The following is a 20,881-nucleotide window of genomic DNA, read 5'->3' on the forward strand; positions in this document are numbered from 1 at the left end:
ATTTTTAAATTCTTTTTTGAGTTCTCTAAATTCTCTCTGGGCAGGGAGCCATTTCACGATATTCTTTGGAGTAGAAGCTTTTTTTACTTCACTGTCCTCCTCTAAAGATGAGGATGTTTTTCCTCTTCCCATAATAAGTTTCTTTGGTGAGGTTCTTTCTTTACTGGTTCTTTTTTTTTTAAATATAAGGTATTATTGTAAACACTTCTAATTGTGTGATGTGGGATGGGACCTCAAGCTTCCCTTCAGCTCTCTCCTCTGACTAGGAACCCCAAACCAAGAGCTCCATCCTCCTGCAAGTGCCTACAACCAGCAGCATCCCCCCTCCCCCACCCTGCTTCTGTACATGCCAGGAGCTCCTTCTTGCCCAGGGCCCCAGTCTCAGCTGCACAGCTAGGCTTAGATTCAGACCTGGACTCTTCACACTGTCTAGGGAAGTGAAAGAAATACTTGGTGTTTCTGGGAAGCTAGCCAGGAGGTGGTTGAAACTGCCCATGAGTTAATCCTGGCCTGGGGATCTTTCTTCAGATCTTTTTGGGTTGTTCCAGAAGGACCCCTGTTCTGCCCCAAATCTTCTTGATTTTTCACCAATCTATGTTTGCCCTGAGTTGTAAATTTGTTCTATTTGTGGGGGAAATCTGGAGAACTTGAAATACCAACCTACTTCACCATCTTCCCAGAAGGCTCCCTGAATTTTTTTTTATATTATAGTTAGGAACTTTCTGTTATCACAGGAGCCAGAAAATTGTAATTTGTAGATTAATCCTTTTTATTCCACTATCTATCATGTTCAATTGATCAACAAACATTTATGTCTAGATGGTGAGGTTGAGGAGAGTAGTTGATACCAAATGTTCAATCTCATCATTTGGTGCTTAAACCCATCTCCTTGTCAAAAGGTAAGAAATACAAACTCCAATATCCTTTTCTTTTCTTTTGTCCTACTCTTCAACTAAGCTGGGGTATAATGGAGAACCCAGCAATATCTCAGCAGTACACTCATTCTCACGTTGCCCACTGGGTGGCGAGTGATGGACCTAAAGTAGGGATTTGCCTCCCAAATAGGTCACATCCTTTTCTTAGGATAATTGCGTGTAAAACACATATCCCCACTTCTCTCCAAGATGCTGGGTTAGTGGGCGAGGCCGATTGAGTGTAGGATTTTGGTTTTTGGTTTTCTATGGGTGTTTGTGCTCCCCAGCATTGCAAAGGGGAACAAATGTAACATCTGACCATCTAGAATTTAAAACACATGCTTTCTGTGTTGTGTCTCTGTGTCTGCCTGTCTGGTCTTTTTGAGTTTTTTTTTTTTAATTTTTATTGTGACTATCTGCTTTCTGGAGGAAGGTAGAAAAAGAAAACCCTAAAATTTTTAAAAATAGGCCCTTGGGGAGAGCAGAACCACTGCCATTTTGCCCCCAGGCACCATCTGGAAAATCACAAGCCTGTATCACCATCTCCTGCCTCCAGCAGTCTGTGCCACCTTAAAAATTTTGAGTCTCCAGAACAAATTTGAATGTCGGAAAGCTTCAAAGTGGAAGTCTATGCTTTTGAAAAAACTGGCATTCAAAATTTTCTCCTAAAGATGCAGCTTTAAATTTGTATGCGTTTAAATTGGAAATACGGTTCTAAATTGTATGAGACTAACATAATAATTAACTGCTATGTGCTAAAACTGTGAACTTGTTTATCTTTTTACAAGATTTTAGAGATATGTGTTCATTAATCTTTAATACTAAGGTATTGCTACTAGAAAGTTAAATCTGTATTTGATTTTTAAGTCCCGAACTAGGCCTTAAAACAAAATTCTCTGGTAACTTACTCAACCCAAAGAGGTCACATGTTTGTGTCTCCTCTAATTGGATGAAATATACTTAAGGTGTTATGTTGCTTTCTAAATTATAAATTGTGCAATTTGTAAAAATTGTATGTGCTATGTTTTAAATTCTGTCAGCCCTGTTGGATGTGTGCTATACATTTTGTGAAGTTTCACCCAAAATTATTTAGCTATCAACCTATATTCTGAATTTTAAGATTGTCTTCTTTTGAAATTGTAGCTGTTGAATTTATTAAATCTTAGAAAAAGTTTGAAAAGGTTTTAAAAAGCAATTGATAAGATTAACAGTTTTGTTACAGAGAAGGAAAGAGAGAGGTTTTCTCTCTCCACACCTCATTCCTTCCCTCACTGCAAGAATGTGTGAATGGGATGTAGCCTTTCCCCTCACTAGACCAGATTTCCCCATCTTGCTAACTGGGCAGTTCTAGCAATGTGAGAGAATCCCAAACAAAACTACTGTCAAGATCATCAGCCCTAGAAAAAGAGCTTGGTGAGAGAGAGAGAGACAGAGACAGAGACAGAGAGAGAGAGACAGAGAGAGAGAGAGAGAGAGAGAGAGAGAGAGAGAGAGAGAGAGAGAGAGAGAGAGAGAGAGAGAGAGAAGCAGGCAGAGGCAGTTTCCCTCAAAAACATGAAATCAAGCCTCTTAACAGAGTCTGAGAGAATGAAACACTTTCCAACTCAAGATAGATTGTAAAAACTTCAAGAAAGGTCATCTCACCGGGGTGAGAAAGGTGTCCAGCCCAGCTCAGATAGACTTTGGGAAAGCTGGTAAGAGAGTCTTAATCAGGCCAAATCAGCAATTGAGACTCTCAGTCCTGGCTCAATAAAGGAACAAACCAATGCGGCAGCCTCCAGTTTCAGCTCAGAAGGCAAACTCTGGGAAAACCCCTGAAAACAGAAGAGGCCCTTATCTCAAAGCCAAGACTCAGAGCTAGATAGGAAGCTTGGGACAATGCCTCCTTTAGCCCAGGAACAGAGCTGGAACATAAAAGGAAAAAAGGAGGAAACACTAAAAGAAAAGGAAAGAAAATGAGCAAGAAACAGAAAAGAACTTTGACCACAAAAAGCTATTATGGTAACATGGAAGACCAAAACATCAACTCAAATGAGAACAAAATGTCTACAGAGGAAATCTCAAAGAGTATATAAATTGGTCTCAAGCCCAAAGAGCTTTCTTGGAAGTGCTCATAAAAGACTTTAAAAGGCAAATAAAAGCAATAGAAGGAAAAATGAGAAAAAATTGAGAAGTGTGCAAGAGAGAGTCCACAGCTTGGAAAAGGAAGGAAAAACTTGAAGGAAACAACTCCTTAAAAATAAAATTGGCCAAATGTAAAAAAAAAAATCCACTGAAGAAAAAAACACCTTCAAAAGTAGAATTAACCAAATGAAAAAAGATATACAAAAGCTAACTGCAGAAATTCACACATTAAAAACCAGAATGGGTAAATGGAAGCTAATGCCTCTGTGAGACAGCAAGAATCGGTCAAACAAACTACAAAGAATGGAAAAAATGGAAGAAAATGTGAAATACCTCATTGGAAAAACAGCCTACCTGAAAAATAGATACAGAAGAGACAATTTAAAAAATTACTGGCCTACCTGAAGGCCATGACCCAAAAAAGAGCCTGGATAGCATTCTTAATTTTAAGAGATCATCAAGAAAAACTGTCTCAATATTCTAGAAACAGAGGGGGAATACTGATTGAAAGAATCCACTGATTATCTTCAGAAAGCAATCCCACAAGGAAAACCCCAAAGAACATTGTTGCGGAACTCTAGAACTATTATCCTAAGGAAAAAAAAATACTGCAGGCTGCCAAACAAAAACAATTCAAATATCAAGGAGGAACAGTCAGGATTACTCAGGATGTGGTAGCTTTTACAATAAAGGATTGGAGGACCTGGAATACCATAGGAATATGGTATTATGCCTTCAGGAATGAAGGCAAAGGACCTAGGGTTATAACCAAGAATTAACTACCCAGAAAGACAGCATCATCTTTCAGGGGAAGCGATGAATCTTCAATGAAGTAAGAGATCATTTCTATGGAAAAAACCAGAATGAAACAGAAAAGTTAATCTACAAACACAGGACTCCAGAGAAGCATAAAAAGGTCAACAGAGGAAAAATATATTATTGTAAGGTTAAACCATTTAAATCCCTAGATGGGGAAATGCTATCTGTAATTCTTGAGAACTGTATCTGTTACTGGAACAGACAGAGGCATCATATGGATGGAGGGTGTGGTTGTGAATGGACTCTGATGTGATGATATCAAAGAAAAAGACATTAAGGGGTGGGAAAAGGTCTGTACTAAAAGAAGAGGAAAGGGGAGGTATAATGAAGCAAATCCGGTCAGCCCTGAGGTAATTTAGGTTAAAAGTACTATGATTTGTAAGCCTTTCTTTTTTGATCTGAAGCTTGGCTATCTGAGATCCTAACTAATGCTATTTCTTTTGAGTTTTAATTCAGATGTAGATTTAAGTCAGTAAACCCACCAGAAAAAAAATGCCACATAGCTTCTCAGAAGGTACTGGTACAGGTTTGTTTGCATCTAAGAAAAATTTGGAAAGACAGCTTTTTGAGTTCTACTTGAGGACTGATCTTTCTAACATTGATTTCCCCACTGTGTTCCTCTGTATAGGAATATTCCTCATCTAATAATTCCTGAGTCTGGCAATAGGGTGAGATTATTTTGACATGGGTGGTCAACGCTTGTGAGTCATACCTGAATCAAACAGAGCTAAGGATCTTCATCTTGTTATGTCCTTGCTCTTTTTTCTCTTATAGAAAATTTCTATGTTCAAAGCAAGTGGCCCTATGCTTCCTTTCTTTCCTCAAAGCAAGTGGGCCTGGGCTTCCTTTCTTTCCTCAAAGCAAGTGGGCCCATGCTTCTTTTCTTTCCTCAAAGCAAGTGGGCCTATGCTTCCTTTCTTTCCTCAAAGCAAGTGGGCCTAGGCTTCTTTTCTTTCCTCAAAGCAAGTGGGCCTATGCTTCCTTTCTTTCCTCAAAGCAAGTGGCCCTATGCTTCCTTTCTTTCCTGGAGATGGAATTCTTTTATTCCAAGTTGCTTCTAAAAATCTAAGGAAAAATGATAGTCTAGGAAAACAGTGAGGGTATCCGTGAGCACCTCTGTCTGACACTATCATCTGAAACAGGGCTGTCTGGTGACCCACTGGCAACAGGAAAGACCCGGTCCAGGACAAGATCTATGCTGCTTTGCATTTTTGCTGGCTAATCATTTGAAAAACCTCATCCTCATCTGGAAAGCTCCTGGGTGGGGTTTATGTCAGACTTACTGTAAGGAATCTTTCTTCAGTGAGTGCTGATGCTCATGCTCGGGTCCTAGCCAATGCCAGGAGTAAATGGCTTTTCAGGCTTACCACTTGGGAGAGAGAAAGTCCATGCTTGAGTTGGCTTTATTAAGATAGGAGGCAGGAAATCTGGGCTTTCACGTCTCAGTTTAGGCATATAGACAGTAACTTGTGCTTAAATGCTCTGCTATGTCTGCAAAGCTGGCAAAGGCCTATGTGTCGAGCTGGCAGGGCCCTCAGAGGTCAGCTGATCCAGCTCTCTTGTTTTACAGAGGAAGAAACTGAGGGGAAGTGATTTGTCCAATGTCTAGAACTGGAAGGGGCCTCAAGGGCCAGCTTGTCCAAGCCTCTCATTTTACAGAAGAGGAAACTGAGTTCGAGAAGTTAGGTGATTTGGCCAAAGTCCTAAGTGTCAGAGGTAGGATATGAAGTCAAGTCCTCTGAGTCCAGAACCACTGCCTGAATATTTGTCAAGCAAGTCTTAGTTTATAATCTGTGATTAGAAGTCAAGTGAGGAGCCCATGCCTGTTGGTTATTAGCATCAAGTTGTACAGAATACAACCATAAACTACCCACAGGAGCAGTGGGGCTCTTTGCTGTTTAAAGAATACATCAGGATTTGTGAGATCCTTAGTGCAGGCAGGTACATCATGAATGCATGCGGGAGGTGAGGTAGCCTTTGTTGCTATAGTAGATGGTCTTTGGGGATTGCTATCAGAGAAAAAAAAAACAACAACCCATTACTGAGTGCCAGACCTCCAACACGCTTGGCTAGGGTAGCCTTGGGTCCAGTTAGCTCCAGGTGGCGCTGCAATGGATAGAGTTCTGGGTCTGGAGTCAGAAAGACCTGAGTTCAATATGACCTCAGATACTTCCTAGCTGTGTGACCCAGGGTAAATCACCTCAACCTGTTTGCCTCAGTTTCCTCATGAGTCGGAGAAGGAAATGACATACCATTCTAGTATTTCTGCTAAGAATACCCCAAATGAGGACACGGAGAGTAAGATACAACTAGAAATGTCTGAAGATCAACAATAAAAATAGGACCCACTATTGTATGCTGCTTGCATAGACTTTGAGAATCCAGGGTCCCTGCCACATCACGTCAAAACATCAGAGGAGACGATTAATGAAAGCTCACCTTAGAAAACTTAAATTCTCAGTGGATGAACTACTCAGATATTTTCATGTGAGAATTAACATTTGTTCATTCCTTTTACCTTACTATTGCAATAACTTAAAAAGAGGTGAAACAGATTTTTAAAAATTTAAATAAAGGAAAGAAATAAGCATTTATTAAGCTCTTACTGTGTGCCAGGCACTTCTCATCACTTTACAAATATCATCTCATTTGATCCTCACAACAACCCTGGGAGGTAGGTACTTAAATGATCTTCACTTTACAGATGAGAAAACTGAGGTAGACAGGGCTTGCATGACTTATCCAGGCTGACATAGCTAGTAAGTATCTGAAGGCAAATCTGAACTCAGTTCTTCCTGACTCCAGGCCCTGTGTTCTCCGCACTGTGGTGCCACCTAGTGGCTAGAAGCCTCTATTCCCTTTTTTTTTGTTCTAGGAATCAGTTCTTGGGCCTCATCCAAATTTTAGGGTTCCATTTGTATATTATGTAGAGAGAGGAGTGATTAGGAACAAATGTTTTTGCTTATAGATGGCCCCAGTTTTTTCAAGTGACATTGTCATCACTGAACTCTATTTGAGGAACTCGATATTCAGGTGGTACAATGGAGAGCACTCTGGAAGACCAGAATTCAAATGTGACTTCAGACACTTACTAGTTGTATAACTCTAGGCAATTCATTTAACCTCTGTTTGCCTTAGTTTCTTCATCCATAGAATGGGGATAATAATAGCACTTACCTCCCAGGGTTATTGCGAGGATTAAATATGATAATATTTGGAAAGTGCTTTGCAGACTTTAAAGTGCTCTAAAAATCCTAGTAGAAGTAGTAGTCGTTGTCGTTGTCATCATTGTCGTCGTCGTCGTCATCATCATCATCATCATCCTAAACATGTTAACTTACTGGTGTTGGAGCATTTGCCTGCTGTATGACAGCACCTTCCTCATAGGATCTCAAGGATCGAATGAGATAACATGTACAGTGCCTGGCCCTGGCTATATTAATACTTATTCCCTTCCATATATGACTTCTTTTATGTTATTAAGAAATGGTCCAAATCACTACTGATCAGAGAAATGCAAATTAAGACCACTCTGAGATACCACTACACACCTGTCAGATTGGCTAAGATGACAGGAACAAATAATGATAAATGTTGGAGGGGATGTGGGGAAATTGGGACACTAATACATTGCTGGTGGAGTTGCGAAAGAATCCAGCCATTCTGGAGAGCAATCTGGAATTATGCCCAAAAAGTTATCAAACTGTGCATACCCTTTGACCCAGCAGCGCTGTTATTGGGATTATATCCCAAAGAAATACTAAAGAGCGGAAAGAGACATATATGTGCCAAAATGTTTGTGGCAGCTCTTTTTGTTGTAGCTAGAAACTGGAAGATGAATGGATGTCCATCAGTTGGAGAATGGTTGGGTAAATTGTGGTATATGAAGGTTATGGAATATTATTGCTCTGTAAGAAATGACCAGCAGGAGGAATACAGAGAGGCTTGGAGAGACTTAAATCAACTGATGCTGAGTGAAATGAGCAGAACCAGGAGATCACTGTACACTTCAACAACAATACTGTATGAGGATGTATTCTGATGGAAGTGGAAATCTTCAACATAAAGAAGATCCAACTCACTTCCAGTTGATCAATGATGGACAGAGGTAGCTACACCCAGAGAAGAAACACTGGGAAGTGAATGTAAATTGTTAGCACTAATATCTGTCTGCCCAGGTTACATGTACCTTCAGATTCTAATGTTTATTGTGCAACAAGAAAATGATATTCACACACATGTATTGTACCTAGACTATATTGTAACACATGTAAAAGGTATGGGATTGCCTGTCATCGGGGGGAGGGAATAGAGGGAGGGGGGGTAATTTGGAAAAATGAATACAAGGGATAATATTATAAAATATATATATATAATAAAAAAAATTTAAAAAAATAAAAAAAATAAAAAAAAAAGAAATGGTCATTGGTAACTTTCTCATTTGATCTGATAAAAATCAACTTTATTAAAAACTCACTTTTAGACAAAAAGACTGACCTAAAGCCACAACCACAGGGCCTTTTCCCCCCCAAGTATTTAAAAACTTTAATTTTAATTTAAATTAAATTTTAATAATTTTATTTTTCCAAATACATGCAAAGTTTTCAACATACACCTTTGCAAAATCTTGTGTTTCAAATTTTTTCCCTCTCCTTCCCCCTCACACCCCCCCCCAAGACAGCAAGCAATGCAATATAAGTTAAACATGCGCAATTCTTCTAAACATATTAACACATTTATCATGCTGTGCAAGAAAAATCAGAGTAAAAGGGGGAAAACATGAGAAAAGGAAAAAAAAAAGCTAACAAACAACTACAATAAAAAAGGTGAAAATAGTATGCTCTGATCCACATTCAGTTTTCACAGTTCTCTCTCTGGATGGAGATGGCTCTTTCCATCACAAGTCTGTTGGAATTGCCTTGAATCACCTCATGGCTGAGAAGAACCAAGTCACCGCAGAACTTGTTGTTATCACACAATTTTGTTTCTGTGTACAATGTTCTGCTCACTGTATTCAGCATCAGTTCATGTAAATCTTCCCAGGCTTTTCTGAAATCCTCCTGCTCATCATTTCTCATAGAACAAGAATATTCCCTTACCTTTATATACCATAACTTATTCAGCCATTCCCCAACTGATGTATCTGCTCACTTTCCAATTTTTTGCCACTACAAAAAGGGCTGCTACAAACATTTGGGCACATGTGGGTCCCTTTCCCTCTGGGGAATATTTGATGCCAGAATCACATTGGAAGAGATTCACTGGCAACCTCAAAGTATTAAAAGACCCAGAAGAAGATCTCTGGTGGATTGGGTAGATTTAGAGAAAGATCTAAGCAAGATTTGTCTAGGATGAGACATAAGAGAAGAGCTTCAGAGAGCATGCACCCATACTGATCGATCATGATAACAATATATAAAAATAGAAGCACATAATATGGTGGAAGGAGAACTGGCTTGGGCATTGGAAGATCTGGATCCCCATTTGACCATGAGCAACTATTTGTGACCTCAAACAAGTTGCTGAAACTCTTTAAACCTCAATTTTGTTGTTGTTTTTTTTTATTCTATAAAATGAGGATTTTGAATCAAGTAATCTCTCGATGCTCTAATTCCTTGTTACCCCTGGACTTCTAGTATGATAGGATTTAGCACTCTTAGACTATGTGCTCCCAATCCAGCTTTGGATTCTGCCCTGTCCTTTGGTTGGTTGGTCTCGGTTGTTGTCCTTCAGTCTCAAAGAGGACTAAAATGGCATCACTGTGTCAGAGTTGAGTTACAGTGTGTCCAACTGTGACTGATCAGACCAATACAAGCTTGGAATGCTCTGCCACAGGGTGGACACAAATAGACCCTGTGAACATTTGGGACGGCTTCTCTAACTTTACGCATCTCAAGTTTCTCTCCAGTTGTCTGATCCTTTTCAACAAAGATCATGTATTTGTCTCCGTTTGCTTTGTGATTCTCTCAGCATATTGACCCTGTCTGGCTTTACAACAGAATTTTGACTATCCCTTTCTTCTTTTCTCTGACTGGGATTGATGAGGTTAGTATCCCCTCTATTCCCAGTAGTGATGAGGTCATAAGACGTCAATAAGAGAATTGTTGAAATCCCCTTTTGGTCGGCCTGCAGGTCCAGAGTGAAAGAATTCACTTATCCCAAAATATTAATGGCAAAAATGCAAGTTTATTGTTGGATAGAAATCAGTTTGCTAAGAGACTGACTTGTATAGTGGCAAAATCCCATTAGGGAAATGGAGTCTGGCACTGAGAAGAGAATGACTTCTCAGGAGGCAGGGTCCTAGCAAACTGCTTGGGCCTCTGCAAGGAGTGAGGCCAGAAACTGCCCTTTAAAAGGCATATTGAGGCTTCAGGACTCCGGTTCCCAGGCCTAGACACTTAATCAGTTTCCAGCCCAGATCTCCTATTGGAATTAACAACATTTCAAAGGGATGCTTTTTTGACCAGGAATTCTAATTGAATCAAAGGCCCTGACATCCCCAAAAGATAACTTATCTGGGGGGATATGCCTTCCCCAGGAGGGGCTGAGACTCCGAAAGGGATCACAGATCAAAAGGGAATACAGTGTCCGAGTGATTATCTTAAAGGGAAGACAGCTTCAGTAAAGCTGGTAACCTCAAAGTATTAAAAGACCCAGAAGAAGATCTCTGGTGGATTGGGTAGATTTAGAGAAAGATCTAGGCAAGATTCCTTCAGTAAAGGGAACAGTTTCCCTCCCCCTTGAGGATCATTTCTGATAGGCTGCAGTCTTACAGGCAGTGACCCAGCTTCATCCCTTCTCTCATCTCCACAACTTCACTTGGCCCCTTTTCCCTTTAGCCATGAGAAGAGCCATAGGTAGAATCTGCAGTGCTTCATGTTTTAGACCTGTGGCCAGCACAGGGTCCCAGGGTCACTACATCCTCAGGGTCAAACAGGGCACTCAGACTTAGTGTATTCTTCCTTTTGTGGATTAACTATTCAGAAAGTTAAGATGAAAAGCTTGGAAATTTTCCCCCTGATACTTCAGCCTGTTCTCCTTGGTTCACCCAGCCTCCCATTAAAAAGAAGTTATTCAGTTTGCATCTTAATGCAAAGAGAGTAACTTTAATCCCTTAAATTGGTTGGTCAATCCTATTAAGCTATTTGTGGTTTATGGGCCTGGTCAGATCCCTGGTACAATCAGATAGGGCTCATTTGGCAGCTCTCTCTACTTTCCATATATTAAGGCTAAGTCTCTAATAGCCTGCCTCATTATATTTCAAGAGGTGGTTTTTGTTAAGACCTTCTATTAAGGAAAGAACTACCTTGTATGATAACAATGTGGCCCCATCAGAGTTAATTTGCTTCCTCCTCCACTTTCCTTGTCCCCCCCCCACAAAAACACCCTAAAACCACATTTTCTACTTGTAACTTTAATTGCCTCATATGGGAGAGACTCTTTTAATTTCAGTTACACCAGAGGAGAGATTTAGTTAGCTGTAAACCCTTGGTTTTCAGTCATTTTTCTCTTTTTTAATTGTCTACAGTTATTTTATTTTTTTAATAATAGCTTTTTATTTTTCAAAATATATGCAAGGATAGTTTGCAACATTCATTCCTGCAACACTTTGTGTTCCAAATGTTTCTCCCTTCCTCCTCATCCCCTCCCCTAGACAGCAAGCAATCCAATAGATATTAAGTATGTGGGATTCTTCTAAACATATTTCCACAATTATGTTGCACAAGAAAAATCAGATCAAAAGGGGGAAATGAGAAAGGAAAAAAAAGCAAGCAACAACAACAACAAAACAGGGGAAAATACTATGTTGTGATCCACATTCAGGTTCCACAGTCCTCTCTCTGGAAGCAGATGGCTCTCTCCATCTATTAGAGTTGGTCTGAATTCAATCATTTTTCAATAGTATTACAGTTGGATTTTTGGTGTGAAATAAAATGCCTTCAGTTTTAATATTACCTACATTTTCAAATGTATTCTTTCTTCTTTCCCTCCCAGAGAGCCATCTCTTGTAACCAGAAAGAAACAAGAAGGAAAAAACGTTCGGCAAAATTCACCAGCACTTTTGAAAAAGTTTGACATTATATATAATATTCCATATTTACAGCCCTTTATCTCTGCTAAGGAAGGAGGGAAAGAAGGGGCAGAGATGTTCTCGTGTGTCTTCTTTGGGGTCAAACATGGCCACTGTAATTTCACAGATTCAGTTTTGATTATTGTTGCTGTCTTTTCCATTCACGAGGTTGTAGTTACCACGCATATTGTTTTGTTGGTTACTCTGTAATCTTCATATTTATCATTTCACCAAACCACAACCATGCCCCATCGATGAGCAAGGCAGCTAAGGTGGTGCTGCAGTGGATGCAGCACAGGGCCTGGAGCCAGGAAAACTCATCTTTCTTAGTTCAAGTCTGGTCTCCTACTTACTGGCTGTATGACTCTGGGCAAGTCACTTACCTCTATTTGTCTCAGTTTCCCCATCTATAAAAGGAGCTGAAGAAGGAAATGGCAAACCATTCCAATGCACAAATGGCTTCACAGAGAGACGTGACTGAAATGATTGGACAACAACAAACCATTGAGTACCTACTTTATTTCTAGTCCTTTGCTACCACAAAAAGTGCTGCTAACAAATACTTTGATGTGTATGAAGACTTCCACCTAACAGGGAACTCCCAGTCTCAAGGTTCTCAGCAAAGTGTCCCTCTCCCCTTAAGCTTGGGCTCAGTCCTAGAGAAGTAGTCCTACAATTTTTTATGGGAAGAGATCCAAATAAGTTTCTCATGTGGAAAGCTCTAAAAACTCTCAAATTAAAAGAACATTATCATTTTCTCTTTCAGGTTAAAATTAAATTGCCAGGTACCAAGACTTCTGAGATCACTCTGGATATCCATGAAAAAATGCTTGATCTTCGTACCCCCAAGCAGTAAGTTAAATCTGATGTTTAGAATAGCATATACCGGGGCAGCTAGGTGGCTCAGTGGATTGAGCACCAGCCTTGAATTCAGGAGGACCCGAGTTCAAATTTGATCTCAGACACTTCACACTTCCTAGCTGTATGACCCTGGGCAAGTCACTTAACCCCAGCCTCAGGAAAAAAGAAAAAGAAAAAGAATAGCGTATACCATTAATATGGTGTAGACAGTTGATATCTTTTTATTTAAAATGTATAGCATGATTTTGTTTTGGCACCTAAGGAAAGGCCATGTCTATACTATGCCAAGTCATCCTACTAGAAGTTGAACTTTTTAACTAGTCAGATATTTAGTTTACACAATGTCAGCATATTTGGAAGAATTTAGGTTTCTTTTTTTTTTAAACCCAATTAATTGGCCTGTCAGGACAAATACTAAGTGAAGATATTTGAAAGTTATTAATCTCTGTATGTGAATTCTTATAAATTCTCTACTGGAATAGCATAGATGGAGAACCTGGTTTTAAAGTTTGTATGTATTTTAATGGTTACATTGGATGAGCATCAGCAAAGTCCAATTCTATCAACTGCTTGAAACCAAAATGTTAAGAATCACATTTTGCATGATACTTTTTAAACATTCGTTTCCATCGTATCCTTTCTCCGCCATCTCCTATCTAGTGAGCCTTCAATTGTAACAAAGATTAACAAAGAAAAAGAAAAAAAACAAATAGCAAAACTGACCCTCAGCCTTATCAGTACATGCAGCCTTCTACTCCTTCACACCCTAGGACTTCATCTCTGCATCAGTCACCAAAACATTCACAGAATTAGAAACTAAGTAGATTCATCAGATGGCTAACCAAGTTGTGGTCCATGGATAGAATGGAATAATACCATATTGACAGAAATGTCAAATGTGAATAATTCAGGGAAGCCCGGGGAGGCTTAAATGAACTAATGCAGAATTAAGAAAGAAGAACTAGGCAAGCATTATATACAATGACAATGACAGTTTAGACAGAAAGAGCAACACAATGAAAATGAGGGCTGTGTCATCATTATGATCAAGCTTAGACTCAAAGAAGAAATGTGAAAACGCTTCTCCATCCCTTCTTTGCATGGGGGGACACTCTGTGTATCTATTGTCAGGTGGGGTCCATATGTTGGTCAGCTTTGCTGAGTTGCTTTTTTTTCTCTTTTTTAATTCTTTGTTATAAGGTAGGGTTACCTGGGTAGGGGAGCCAAGGGATGCAGAGATTTAAAAAGGAAGAGAATGTAAAAACAATAAAATTGATTAAAAAGAAGACTGAAAGTATAATGCCTGAGAAACTGAGGCAAGATAGAGATTAGAGAGTATTGAATATTTTATTTAAAAGGGAGAGATTTACTGGGACTAAATGGATCCATGGTTTGTTGTCTCCAAGAAACCAGCAAACAATGTGACTTCTCAATGACCTATATATACACATGGCTCAGACACAGGGGGTAGACTGAGGCAGGGGCGGAGTCAGGGTGCTGAGAGCGGGTACGGGACTCTGACAGGGTGGGATGAGCCAATGGAGATGGGGATGATATAATGGGGGAGGAGGCACCCCAGAGATAGGGAGAGGCATCTTGATAAGATGGTATCTGACATTCTGATAGCTTGGGATGGGGAGAGGCATTCTGATACTCTAAAATATAAGATCTTTTATCCTTATCAAATATTCTGATTAAGAGGGAGGGGTGGTTTTGCAGGATTGGGCAGAACAGTTATAAACTGAGCCAAAACAATTAGGGAAACCCAGGCAAGATAATTTAGGGAGACTGAGTCAGGATAATTAGAAAAACTGAGTCAGGATAATAAAAGAGAACTGTGGCACAACAAAAGCAAAAGAAGAAAGGATAAAAAAGATTCTAATCAGGTTTTCTAAAGCATGTCACGAATATTAGTGTCCTGGGGCAGCTAGGTGGCGCAGTGGATAGAGCACCAGCCCTAAATTCAGGAGGACCTGAGTTCAAATCTGGTCTGAGACACTTAGCACTTGCTAGCTGTGTGACCCTGGGCAAGTCACTTAACCCCAGCCTCAGGGAAAAAAAAAAAAAAAAAAAAGATTCTCTACAACTCAAACATTGCTTCCAAAATGTTCACTGATATGAACACCTATTCTGCTTAATTGCTTTCAGCAGGAAATTCTTTGAAACCCAAACCGTCCATCGCAGTCTCAGGTTGGTGACGTAAATCTCTGCTTGTGTCTAAGTACACTATTGTGTATTTGACCATAATCAGGAAAAACCCAGTGATCCAAGCTGAGGAGCTACACCGCTGTTGCTCTTCATTAATGCAAATAATTGAGAGCTTCCTGTAGTCTGACACACCTTTGAAACAGCAAGCCAAAAACTCAGAGGCTATTTCCAGTTTGTCTGAAGTTTAAGCTCCTATAAGAGATCTAGAAAATGCACATATGTTTATCATCTGCATACAGAAACCAATCACTTCCCTAATCTACTAAATACATGAAATTAAAACTACATAATATGAAATCTGGCCATAACAAAGTTGATCTATGACAGTAGGATCTCTAAACCTGAACCATGCAACTCTCTAAATTTTGTGTGCAGTTTTTGATTTTCATATTTGAATAGCGTTGCTAATATTCACGTAGTTTCAGTAGAGAAAATCTTAAATATTTGACCTTAGATTACGGAACAGAAGCTCTTTTAAAACATCTAATATTTTCTTTTGCTCTAATTACATGGAAAACCAATTTTAATATCTTTTGCAAATTCTGAGTTCCAAATTCTCTCCCTCTCATTGAAAAGGCAAGCAACTTGACAGAGGTTATACATGTGTAGTCATGCAAAACACAATTCTTTGTAAGTCCTGTTGTGAAAGAAAAAAAGCGACCCAAAAACCCAAGGAAGATTTAAAAAGTAAAGAAAAAGTGTGCCTCAATCTGCTTTCAGACTCCACCAGTTCTTTCTCTGGAGATGGACAACACCTTTTAGCATATGTCCTTCAGAACCGTCTTGGATCATTGTATTGCTGAGAAGAGCTAAGTTATTCACAGTTGTTCTTCATATAATAGTATGTATATATATGTATTATATATAATATATTATATTATATACATATATAATATAATAGTATAAATATAGTATTCCTGCATACAACTGAACAGAAACTCTTAAAGAACAATGCATTAGCTCTTCAAGGATTCATAATTTCTTGGAGTGCTTCCACCATCACAGACTTGCAGTCCTTCTGTAACATGGTACATCATCTTCCAGAGTGGAAGATGTGGAACCATCATCTTCCAGAGTGGAACCCTGTGGTTGACCAAGTGATGAATCCATCCAAACATGTGGAGACCATCAGTCACATTGTCCATCATTGTTCCATACTTAAGGACAAAGTGAAGGGCGAATCTTAACCTAAAGACACCGTCCAAGTCAATTTTATGGTACAGGAATCCTTTCAAGCGTGATTCTATGGTGAACCGAGCAGTTGTTTTCCTTCGTTCTGTTCATATTTTATTGAGTGACTGCTCTGTGTAGAAACACTAAGATGGTTAAGAGCTTTTCTCTGCCCCATGTTGGTAGTACTTGAGCTTCATTTTAGAGGAAGAGAAGATTTTACTCGTTAAATATTTAATAGAATTTTGTCGCATTTAAATATTAATTTTAGTTTGGTCATCACCCAGTAAAAAACAACAAGCGAATGTACTTCTCTCCTAAAAGTCTAAATTGGTTGAAATTACCAAAGCAGAAAGAGTAGTTAAGCTCTATCACCCTAACAGGGGCTGTCCATTAGAGTGGGTCTCTCTAGGCAAAGAAATCTATGTTATCATCGACATGACTCCTTCAGCTAATTTTTTACAGTGGCTATGTCCTGATACTGCTGAAGAGAATAATTTACTCCACTTTTGAGTTTTAGGTTTTCTTCTTAAAACATTATAGGATAAAAGCTAAAGAAAACCCCACAGCGCAGATTTGAAAAGGTGCATTTTGAAAATGTGCATCTTCTCACCAATTGGTTTTGATGCACTTTTATATGAATCAATGCAGGATCTAAAGCAAGCCACATTCCTTACAGCAACACAATTTTACAGAGCACACAAGTGTTTTGTTTTTTTTGTTTTGTTTTGTTTTTTTTCTGGGGCAAAAGCATTTGCTGCCTGTAGAGGGAGTTCTTTCTCCTAGACTGTAGCTTTTCAAGTAGCTAAAGCCTCACAGAAAAGGTCACCTTTAGGAACTTGAGATGGCCGATCAATATTTCTAATGAGAAAGATCTCCTGCACTTAGGTCCGCATATATGATTGAAGAGGGAATTGATTTGCAAGGGTTTTGTTTTTATAAAGTAATACTCAATTCAAGCACTCAACTTAATACTTTTTTTAAATAGCATTTTCTTTTAGGGATTGGAAATCTTATAGCTTCTAGAAAAAAAAATCATCTGTCCATGTTGTTTTTATCGGAGAAAACGGAGCAATAAGTGCTGCAAACATTTATTTTTCTTTAGAGTCTTCTATTTGCCAGGCCCATGCATAATTCAGACACACAGCACTATGACAGAATGATGGCTGTCTCATCACCCACATTGCAGCTAAAGTGCTCCATGCTGGACAACTGGGCCATTAACTGCAAACAAATCCAGAAATCTATCAGGGAGATTTTTTTTTTTTTGATCAATGTTGAGTCAGAAGAGCCAGCAGCAAGAAAATAGAAACACTTTCATTAGTCTGGTATTGTAATTAAGCCAAAACTGAGTCTCAATTGTTAGCTCTCTGGTGAGGACTCGGGCCGCAGTGACACAGAACCTTTCAGCCGTTCAGCTTCGATCCAACGGGCCTGGTCAGCCCAGGCCAACGAGTTGACTCATTCCATCCCTATGCTACTATGAGGACGAATGGGGCAAACCAGTTTATGCTTGTACTTATTAAGCTCTTGTCACGTACAAGACCCCGACTTGAGCTTCGAAAAATGTATAAGTCATATCCCCAGACCTGTACACAGATCCCGAATGCAACGTAGTGGGTTGGGAGAAAGGGGAGATTCAAGACCAAATAGTCCCTTGTGGAGGAAGGGAGTCCTCTTGCAGCTGGATGCTATTTCAGAAGAGATGGTACCTGACATTCATCTTGAAGAAAGATAAGGTTTCTGAAACAAAGATGAGGAGGGAGTGCCTTCTAAGGCATGGGGGATACAGAGAAGTAGGAGACAAGTGAGGGGCATGGTTCAGAATACAGAGTGGCTAGGGAGTAAGCCTGGAAAAGTAGGCTGGAACCAGATGGTGGAAGGCCTTAAAAGCCAGTCTGAGGAATATGCATTTTATCCTAGAGGCAGTAGGGAGCTACAACTGATTCTTGGGGCAGCTAGATGACACTGTATTGTACAAAGCACCAGGCATGGAATCAGGAAGACTCATCTTCCCGAGTTCCCGTCTGGCCTCAGACACTTCCTAGCTGTATGACCCCAGGCAAGTCCCTTTAGCCTGTTTGCCTCAGTTTCTTTATCTGTAAAATGAACTGGTGAAGGACATGGCAAACCGCTTCAGTAGCTTTTCCAAGAAATCCCCAAATGGGGTCTTGAAGGATTGGACATGACTGAAATGACTCCACAACTTATTCTTGAATAGGGAAATGCCACAGTCAGAACAATAGCCTATGATATGTAGGAAGTATTGGAGAGAAAGGAGAGTGGAGGAGAGGCTGAGGCTTGGGACACTTTTATAATAAGCAAGGAGAAAAAATGATAAGGGCCCTGCATTGTCAGGGGAGGGAAGTGAAAACAGAGATACTGTCGAGTCACTGGAGTGGTCAGGAGCAGATTTGGCTGGGGAAAGGAAGAATCCATGATCCTGAGATCATACACTTAGAACTAGAAGAAACCTTGAAGGTCACATAGCCTAACCCTCTTCTCCCCAATTTGACAGACTAAAAACCTGAGGCCCAGAGGGGAGAAATGTCTTGTCTAAGGTCACACACCCTTCTATTACTAGAAGGTAGGATTGAAAACCAGGCTTTCTGAGTCCAGAGCCGGCACTCTTCCCTCTATAGAAAGGTTGAGTTTGAGGTTTGGCTAGAATAACCAGATGATGCTGTACAGAAGGCAATTGAAAAATGTGGATTTCAAGGGAGGGAATATGCATTTTTGAAGTGCTTATTATACCTGTGCTAAGCACGTTTTACAAATATTATCTCATTTGATCCTCCCTACAACCTTGAGGTAAATGAGTGCTAATTTATAGTTGGGGAAATTGAGGCAAACAGAGGTTAAGTGACTTACTTGCCCAAGGTCACATAGCTAGTAAGTGTATGAGGCTGGATTTTAACTTATGGTAAAGGAGTCAAAAGACTCCAGACCCAGCACTCTATGCACTGTGCCACTTATCTGCCTCTGGGGAATGTTTTTTTGTTGTTGTTGTTTTTGTTTGTTGTTTTTTTTTTTTTTCTTTTTCTGAGGCAATTGGGGTTAAGTGACTTGCCCAGGGTCACACAGCTAGGAAGTGTTAAGTGTCTGAGACCAGATTTGAACTTGGGTCCTCCTGAATTCAAGGCTGGTGCTCTATCCACTGCACCACCTAGCTGTCCCTTTTTTTTTTTAATTAAAGTTTTTTTATTTTTCAAAAGACACGCAGAAATAGTTTTCAGCATCCACCCTTACAAAACCTTGTGTTCCAAATTTTTTCTCCCTCCCCTTCCCCCTAGACAGCAAGCAATTCAATACAGGTTAAACGTGCAATTTCTCTAAACACATTTCCACATTTGCTATGCTATGCAAGAAAATTCTGATCAAAAGGGAAAACATGAGAAAGAAAAAAATAAGCCAACAAATAATAACAACTACAACAAGCTTTGATCCACAATTCTCTTTCTGAACGCAGATGGCTCTTTCCATCACAAGTCTATTGGAATTGGCCTGAATCACCACATTATTGGAAAGAGCCAAATCTATCACAGTTGATCATTGCATAATCTTCTTGTTGCTGTGTACAATGTTCTCTTGGTTCTGCTCACTACATTCAGCATCAGTTCATATAGGTCTTTCCAGGTTTTTCTGAAATCAATCTGCTTATCATTTCTTATAGAACAATAATATTCCATTTCATTCATATACCAGAACTTTCTCGACCATTCCCCAACTTGATGGGGTTCCAGTTCCTTGCCGCTACAAAAGGCCTGCTACAAAGATTTTGGCCTATGTGGGGCCTTTGCCCTCTGGGGAATCTTTGTTACTGGAATCTGGAAGTCATCTGTGTAATAATAATAATAATTGAACCTATAGGAGGAGATGACATTACAAAGAGAGCTTGTAGAGAAAAGAGGACATAAGACAGAAGTTTGTTGTTTTTGTTTTTGTTTTTTTGGAGGGGGAGCACACTTAGAGAGTGGAGGAGGAGGATGAGCTGGGGGGGAAGCACACTTAGAGAGTGGAGGATGATGATGAGCTGGGGGGGAAGCACACTTAGAGAGTGGAGGATGATGATCTGGGGGGGAAGCACACTTAGAGAGTGGAGGATGAGGATGAGCTGGGGGGGAAGCACACTTAGAGAGTGGAGGATGATGATCTGGGGGGGGAAACACGCTTAGAGAGTGGAGAATGATGATGAGCTGGGGGGGAAGCACACTTAGAGAGTGGAGGATGATGATGAGCTAGGGGGGAGCACACTTAGAGAGTGGAGGAGGATGATGAGCTGGGGGGAAGCACACTTAGAGAGTGGAGGATGATGATGAGCTGGGGGGGGGAAGCACACTTAGAGAGTGGAGGATGATGATGATCTGGCAAGAGATACTGAGGACAGAGCTTTAAGGTGAACCCATGGTTAGGGGACAGTGAAGGAGACCAAGAAAAAGGGTTCAGAGAGATAGGAGGAAAATCAGGGAGAGGAGAGAGTATGCAGAAGGAGGGAATGATCAGCGGTGCTGAATGCTCCCGAAAAGTTAAGGGGAAAGACAACTGAGAAACAGATGCAGATTTAGCAAGCACAAGGTCTTGGGTGATCTTTAAGTAAGCCCATTAAAGAGATGACTTGCATAGGAAGCCGATTGCAAGGAGCTAAGTGGGGATCAGTGGAGGCATTGGATGGAGCAGATACCTCCTTTTAGGAATTTAGCTGCCAAAGGGAGTA

The 20,881-nt window shown here is 40.0% G+C and overlaps 1 protein-coding gene across 1 annotated transcript in view; it reads left to right on the top strand.

Annotated features, from left to right (window-relative positions):
- The window catches only part of DNAAF6 (dynein axonemal assembly factor 6), an 83,026-nt gene that overhangs the window by 57,852 nt on the left and 4,293 nt on the right, over window positions 1-20,881 (top strand). Inside the window, exon 6 of the mRNA XM_074278183.1 lies at window positions 12,695-12,780. Coding sequence (XP_074134284.1) covers window positions 12,695-12,780 — 86 coding nt within the window. The remainder of the gene's footprint in view (window positions 1-12,694; window positions 12,781-20,881) is intronic.

Source organism: Sminthopsis crassicaudata, chromosome X, assembly GCF_048593235.1.
Source record: "Sminthopsis crassicaudata isolate SCR6 chromosome X, ASM4859323v1, whole genome shotgun sequence".
NCBI classification, from domain to species: Eukaryota; Metazoa; Chordata; class Mammalia; order Dasyuromorphia; family Dasyuridae; genus Sminthopsis; species Sminthopsis crassicaudata.